The 7,719-nt window shown below is 32.9% G+C and overlaps 1 protein-coding gene across 1 annotated transcript; it reads right to left on the bottom strand.

The window, feature by feature from the left end:
* Nucleotides 1-4,508: 4,508 nt before the first annotated feature.
* Nucleotides 4,509-7,027, bottom strand: sdf2l1 (stromal cell-derived factor 2-like 1). Its single transcript, XM_039658368.2, has 3 exons — nucleotides 6,753-7,027; nucleotides 5,147-5,343; nucleotides 4,509-5,029 (listed from the first exon to the last, which is right to left on the bottom strand). The coding sequence occupies exons 1-3, from the start codon at nucleotides 6,928-6,930 to the stop codon at nucleotides 4,751-4,753; spliced, it is 654 nt and encodes a 217-aa protein (XP_039514302.1). The 5' UTR covers nucleotides 6,931-7,027; the 3' UTR covers nucleotides 4,509-4,750.
* Between the last annotated feature and the right edge of the window lie 692 nt (nucleotides 7,028-7,719).

Here is a 7,719-nt window from a genome sequence, read left to right as displayed (position 1 = left end):
CCTTGAGTGAGTGTGTATGTAATGTTACATGGACGCTGTGAGGTCTGAAAAAGGGGCGTTATGAAAGGGATGGGAAAGAATTTCTTGTGTTGGTCTGAGACGGACAGGTGCATTTTCAAAGACGTGTGTTTTATTGAAATAGCTCGCAAGCATTTGGCTATTTTGTGTGTGGAATATAATGTGGAAGAACCTGATTTCTGACCTGTTTGTGTGAGCATGTTTTTTGACCCCTCTGTTGCCTGACACTCTTTCCCTGTTGCACTACTGTGGAAGCTGCAGCTAGCAGTGCAATAATGAAAGGGCATCAGTCCACTGGACCAGACCACCACACACACACACACACACACACACACACACACACACACACACACACACACACACACACACACACACACACACACACACACACACACACACACACACACCCCTATCCTTTATTTACCACAAATGACATGCTTCTCCTGCATGGTTTAATGAGCTGAGACACTAATCTGTCCGTATACCTCATGTGTTTGTTTCTTTATGATTTGCTTTGCTCATAACCAGTCTTCAATAAAATAAAAGAATGCATTAAATAAGTAAATTGTGTGTTTTTTTTCTATTTCAATTCTGTAACTGAATATTGTATATTGCCTGTGTTTGAAATTAAATGTCTTTTTTTATGTGTATAGCAGCAATTCATACAATATTTATTGTATTTTTAGAGATGCCATGACTATACATTTTTATTTGCATTGAACAGTATTTTATCTGGTAGAGTATTGTAAGATGAGATTTATAGATATGTGACCCTGCCTGGGACCACAAAACCAGATATTTTACCGAATGTTACAACTATTTGAGAATCTGGAATTTGATTGTGCGAAAAAATCGAAACCTTGAGAAAATCATGTGATTTTTTTTTTTTTAAATTTATTTATTTATTTATTTATTTTTTGATTTTGAAAATTGTGATTTTGCTATAATTTATATATATATATATATATATATATATATATTTACAGTAGGTAATTTACAAAATACTATTACTTAATATTAATATTACTTAATATCCTAATGATTTTTGGTATACAAGAAAAATCAATAATTTTGACCCATATGCTCGTGCGACTTGTTTTATGGTCCAGGGTCACATAAACAATTTAAATATGTGTGTGTTATAGTTGCGTGGCCATATTTAAGATTGCAGGTTATTAATTCCCTGTTTTATTCTGCTCTTGTATCTCCAAATGCATGTTGAATATTCATAAACTAATATGGGGACAAAAAGTCCCCAATATCCAAAACCCGTGGGGACATTTTTTGCTCCCTATATGAGGTCATGTTTGTTTTTTTGTTTTTTTGAAAATTTTAAAATGCAAGTATTTCTGTGATGGGTAGGTTTAGTAGTTGAAGGGGATAGAATACTTTGTGCAGTATAAAAATACTATGAAGAGAAATACTATGAAAATCAACTATGAAGAGTCCCTACAAAGATAGCAATTAAATAATGTATGTGTTAGTTTATATGATTTGTGAGAACATCAATTTTGTATAATGATTACACTGGTATTACTATATATGACATTTCCTGAGTCTTAAAAAACATACTAAACAATGTTTTAGGGGAGGTTTAGGGGTCAGGTTAGTGTGATAGGATATACGATTTGCACATATAAAAACCATTATGCCAATGGAACGTCCCTGTGTGTGTAATGTAATAAACACTTTCAAAAATGAATTTGTATTAATTTACTGCTAATATGACAAAATTAGCCTATAGGGCCTACTATCATTTGTCCTGTTTGTATTCCTAAAATTGCCATGAACATGATTCTGCATTCAAGGTGACTTTCTGAGAGCAAATTTCAGCTCCAGTCTCTCTGCCCACAGAAGTGGTTTAGTGTAATATTGCGACCTCGCAGACTCTTCAATTTCCTGGTCACTCGCACGGTCAGCCCTCGGTCACCTCTATGCTGTAACCTAAATGCTTGTCTTCTCTTGACCCTGTGCTCAGTGAGTTTTCATGGCTGCCTCGTCCATGCTAATACGCAGCTATTGATTTAATTATGAGTGCAATAGATGGCTTGGGAAATGATGCATTTGAGCTATTTAAATCATCCGGTTTTATTGGCTCTTTTGGTGCAGTATGGCATTGCAATCAAGATTGCGTCTCAGATATGATGACAGCACTAATACAGGTTGTGGTAACAATATGTCGACAAACAGCTGCAATTAATGTAGAATGGACAATTACGTCACATTTAGTGCAAAGTACTATGTCATGCATAATAGGAAGACAATAAAAACAAGGATCTTCAATACAGATTCAGCTCAGTTTAGCTGATACGGGCCATTAAACTATAAGATTATGGAGTTCATGACGGTTACAGGGTGACTGACCCAAACCCTGCGTTACATTGTGTCGCCATCTTCTGGGAAGACAAAATACAAAGGTTCAACTTCAACCTGCTATGGAAACCCATTTCAGCCACATGTGGGGAAAAAAAAAATATGATTTAGTAAATCGTAATAAAAAAGAAATGGTGACTTGCGATGGAACTCAAAGGAAAATAAGCTATGCAACCTAAAATCGGCTTTATTAAAATAATAGATCTATCTACATTAAAGATGCTTGATCACTCTTACATTTATATGTGAAGAGTTCAGATGCAAAAGCCTCTTAGTGCCATTTGAAATTTTCTTCTAGAATGATAATTTTTATCAAGCTTGTATATTTAAGTTCAGTGATTTCACTTAAATGGCAATGATAATTACCTATTAATTGTTATTTAAGTGAAATTACTGAACTTAAATATACAACTTTGATAAAAATCATCATTAAAGAAGAGAATTTCAAATGGCATTTAGAGGCTTTTGCATCTGAACTCTTCATGTATTAATAAATCAGGAACAAACATTAAATTAGATTATGCTTAAGATATGAGTAGTTCAAATGTAGGATAAATAAGCAATATGCATGTTAAAGTTAATGATGTCATATCCACAGATCTATCTATGATATCAGTGGTAGATCACAGTGATGAGAAATGGAAAGTGAAATGACACCTACTTGGGGAAATCATGATTTAAATATTAAAATGCACAAACGCTAAACATCTCCAGGAAAGAATCAATCAGGCAAGAGGTTATTATGGTTATACAATTGTAAATATATAATTAGATAGTTAGGTTATTTGGCTATTGTGCATTTTACTGAAAACATTTAGATACACGTTTAATGTTTTTGTTTGTTTGTTTATTTTTTACTGTAGCGTTAGTGACGTAGCTAATACTGCCGTGGAGAATTTTATAAATTTATTTGAAAATACAACCTACAGTAGCGTGCTCGATACTAAATACAGTAACACCACAACAAATGAATATGAAATCTTCTTCGTAAGAAGCTTTTAGAATCTTTAATATTTCTTTTAAAACGTTTTGTCGCAAACTATGGTGAATTTGTTTTGTGGGCATTGAAACCAACCTGAAAGTAATTTATAGGCTATAAACAATTAATATAGACACAGCATCAGACTGGCTAATTAGTAAATTGTTTAAACGTTTTATTAAAAAAAATGTAAGAATTAATTATCGTTAAGCACATTTTTCTTTCAAAACAGTATTGTTTTTAATTTGGTAACAGTTATTCAGCGTTTTTACATTATGTAGTGCGTGTCAAGACTGTAGCTCAATGCTGCCCCCATCTGGATGCTGTGTGTCATCTTTCACAGAAAAATGAGGAAATTAACAGAAATGTGACACTCTTGCCATCACCTTGAAAGGTAATTGCAATTTCAGAGTAATCCTTAATACAGTCTAGATAGTGTGCAGTATTTATAATTTTGTGCGATTGGCAGGATTCAGACATTTTTCACATGCATCGCAATGATGCACCACCTTTTTTTTTACAATTTTTAAATATGTATTTTTAAAACATGGGTAACACTTTACAATAAGGTTTCGTCTGTTAACATTATTTAATGTATTAACTAACATAAACTAACAATGAGCAATACATTTGTTACAGAATTCATTCATCTTTTTAAATCTTAGTTAATACAAATCCAGGTGTTCATTGTTTGTTCATGTTAGCTCACAGTGCATTAACTAATGTTAACAAATAGTGAATGTAATTGAATAAATGTTAACGAAGATTAATAAATGCTGTAGAAATATTGTTTATTTTTAGTTCATGTTAACTAATGAACCTTACTGTAAACATGATATTAGTCACTTTAACTGAAATAAAAAAAATGTATTATCGTTTTCAAAAAATTTATTTACGCTTTCACCAAATTATGTACATATGGGGTCATAAACAGTATGATTAGGATAACTAATAACTACTGGGAGTTACAGTTTTATCAAAAACGTAAACCAAAACAGAAACAGTCATTTCAAATAATTCATGTGCACAGAACTACTACAGTATTTCATAGTACGAGTTATTCATGTAATGTGTTCTATTAGTAATATGTCATCCTAAATATAAATAATACAAAATACACAATTTATGTGGCCCAAAATCCTGGTTTGTAAAGTCATTTTATTCCCTTATATACAAAAAGACAAATTCCAATCATAAGAAATCTAGTAAAACAAACCTTTTCGTCTTTTTTTTTTGTCTGTGATGTGCATTTTGTGGGTGAGTTGTGTCAAAAATTGCGACACACAATGGAGTTTGACCAATAAACGTAAAACTTTGAAGAAACTGAAAGTTTAAATAGAGAAGTTTTCACAGCATGTGTGAGTGGAGTACGGTGCATCATCAGAGCTCATCATGGTTCACGGGATCACTGCTGGGCTGAATAAAAACCCCCTCCATCACCTTCCAGTAGTTATGCTGATTGGCTGAAGGCATTCCATGGACCTCACGCTGGCCTCTGATTGGATGACCAAACTGCTCTCCTGTAACACTGAGGAAAACCTCAGTGCCGACGTGTTTAAATCGCACCGCGTCGTCACGTTCCCAGTACGTTGCGCTGCACTGAACGCTCCATACGTCCAAATCATCTCCTTCTCCATTTTCACCGAACGCACTCACTTCCTGCGAACACAAAACCACTTGTAATAACCTGGGTTATGCTATACTACAGTTATAATTACAACTTAGAACTACTACAGGACATGCAGGTTAAGTTAGGAGAGTATTGTGCAGGTGTACCTGGTGGTTAGACAGCGGGGAGCTGAAGTGATGCGAGTGCAGGTTGCGTCCAGTCTTCATGTGTGTGATTCGGATGGCCTCTCCGCACCGTATGGGTGCCCCACGCTGACAAACGCGGTCTGGTTTCCCACGGATACGCCAGTAGCTGTTGGCATCCTCGGCCGAATCGACGCCTGTTACTGACTGCTGGCCACTACCTGCAGGGTATCGTGTCAAAAAATGTTTGGTAAATTTGAGCATAGATGTATACATCCCATATGCATTTAGCACTGTATTTACATAGTATTCTGAGAATATAACAGTAGCTTTTTAAAATTACATTTAAATCAATACACGATATTTACAAATAGTTATCAAATATCACTGAGAAGTACTTCTCCAGCTTTTTCATGTATTTAGATTCCAATTATTGTTTTCATTACAATGTTAGAAGTTATAGGCTAAAAACATTACCCTATCAAGAATCGATTATAGAACATTTTCCTGCTATTTGAATCCACTGAGTAAAATATTTTTAATCTTTACTTAATCAGGGTTAAAAAAAACTAGGGCTGTCAAACGATTAATCGCATCCAAAATAAAAGTTTTTGTTTACATAATATGTGGGTGCACTGTGTACAATTCCTTTGTGTGTATGTATATATATATATATATATATATATATATATACACACACACAGATGCATGTATATTTAAGAAAATATTATTAAAAGTATTATTTATATATCAAATATTTATATATATTATATATATATATATCAAAGTATGTATATACTGTATGTATACATATATACAGTATATACATGAAAATATTTCTTAAATATATACAAGCATGTGTGTGTATTTATATATATATATATATATATAAAATAATTATACACAGTGCACCCACATATATGTAAACACAAACTTTTATTCTGGATGCGATTAATCACGATTAATCGTTTGACAGCCCTAAATAAAACTTTTTGCAAGAGGGTCCTGGATTATTATTATTATATAATCATCAAAATAATAATAATTAAGTATTTTTCTTTATTATTCAGGGTGAACATTCACTTTTGGTCAATTTATGTAGAGACACATATAGATAATTATATATAATATATAATAAAATTAATATAATAATTATATATATTTGTTAATAGTACAATTCTAAAGCATTTAATGCCACTTTGAACTTAGAAACTTTTTGCAACTCGAAGGAATACCATAGTATTACCATTGCACGTCAAAAATGGTATTATCATGTTACCTTTGTTTTAGTAGCATATTGTAGTGCACCTGTCGTCATGATTACATGCATTCTTCAGGTAAACATATTATATCATAAACAAAAAAAATAAAACCATTGGGTAAGAGACAGAATAAGAGTCTATAAATGCTTTCAGAAAAGCAGATCCAGTACTTTGCTGATCACCGATGGGAAATATTACTAATCATCATTAGCTTCCTGGCTAATGCACCAGCAGGCATTATTACTAAGCACAATAATATGAGTGAATAAAAGGCTCAAAGTGAATATTAAATGGTCGACTACAACTTAAACATCATCCGAGGGCCTCGTTAACCAAAATGTTAAAGTTTATGCTGAGAGTGTTTATACCTGATCCGTATTTGACATCATGAGAGTGAAGTCTGACGTTGTGCCGTGTGTTCATCAGTTTGATCAGGGATCCACAAGTCACGTAGCTGGAGTCCAAATCACTGGCCCCAGATCGGGCAAACATGAAACATACTAAAATTAAACCTAGAAAGACAGATAGAACTCTTAATGGTCCCATTGTTACAGCAAGTGTCTATGTACATCACAAAAAATGGATACGGCGAGCCCCATTCAAACGCTGACACGCTTTCTAACCAATCGCATCATGACAAGTCCGAAAACAAGGAAGTGATCCGCGCGCACACTCGGAAATCAGTGATTGGTCGAGGATGATGTGACGTGAACTTACTTACATTCTGCTTAGTTCACATTTAAATCATATGCAATAGGCTACCTCTTGTTCTCATGGTGTGGATTAAAAAATAAAAATATAAATTAGTTCACATTCAAATAGTTAGAAATATTACGACACTTATTAATGTTTTCTAAAGTCTATTTGAATGTATCCATGGGTATTTAACATAGACTGTAAAAAAAAGCATTTAAACATATTTGTTATAAGTTATTATTGAAAGTTATGTTAACGGAATCATATCAAGAATCACATATACAAACATTATTATTCTAAGAACTGCTAAAATGTAAGTAGTTCAATTATTGTTGCAATTATTTTTGTTTACTGTTATTTTAGTTTTAGTTTTCAATATGGATTCATTTTTGTAAATTTACAAACAACTACAAACAAAGTCAAACGTGCATATACTTGTAGTGTTTTTTTTTTTTTCAAATTTCACTTTTAATTCAATGTGTTACTTTGCATTTTCTTTGTAATCAATTGTGAAATTTACAAGCAATTTTGGATTGAAAATTGTGTCTTATTTTTTTTTCGATATCAACGTGACAACCTGCATAGTCCAACTTTGGTTAAATGTCCCTCATTAACCTTGTATCCAAATGTTTTTTTATT

The sequence above is a fragment of the Pimephales promelas genome, chromosome 4 (genome assembly GCF_988280905.1).
Source record: "Pimephales promelas chromosome 4, fPimPro1.hap1.1, whole genome shotgun sequence".
Classification (NCBI taxonomy): Eukaryota; Metazoa; Chordata; class Actinopteri; order Cypriniformes; family Leuciscidae; genus Pimephales; species Pimephales promelas.
Note: the sequence above shows the minus strand (reverse complement) of the source record. Positions and strands in the feature narration are given on the sequence as shown.

What these genes read in the sequence shown, in the direction of transcription:
- sdf2l1 (XM_039658368.2), bottom strand. Translation starts at nt 6,930, where the DNA reads ATGGGACCATTAAGAGTTCTATCTGTCTTTCTAGGTTTAATTTTAGTA. An exon ending in TGATGTCAAATACGGATCAG is followed by an intron (nt 5,344 to 6,752) that starts GTATAAACACTC and finishes GATACCCTGCAG; the next exon opens with GTAGTGGCCAGCAGTCAGTA. An exon ending in CCCCGCTGTCTAACCACCAG is followed by an intron (nt 5,030 to 5,146) that starts GTACACCTGCAC and finishes TTGTGTTCGCAG; the next exon opens with GAAGTGAGTGCGTTCGGTGA.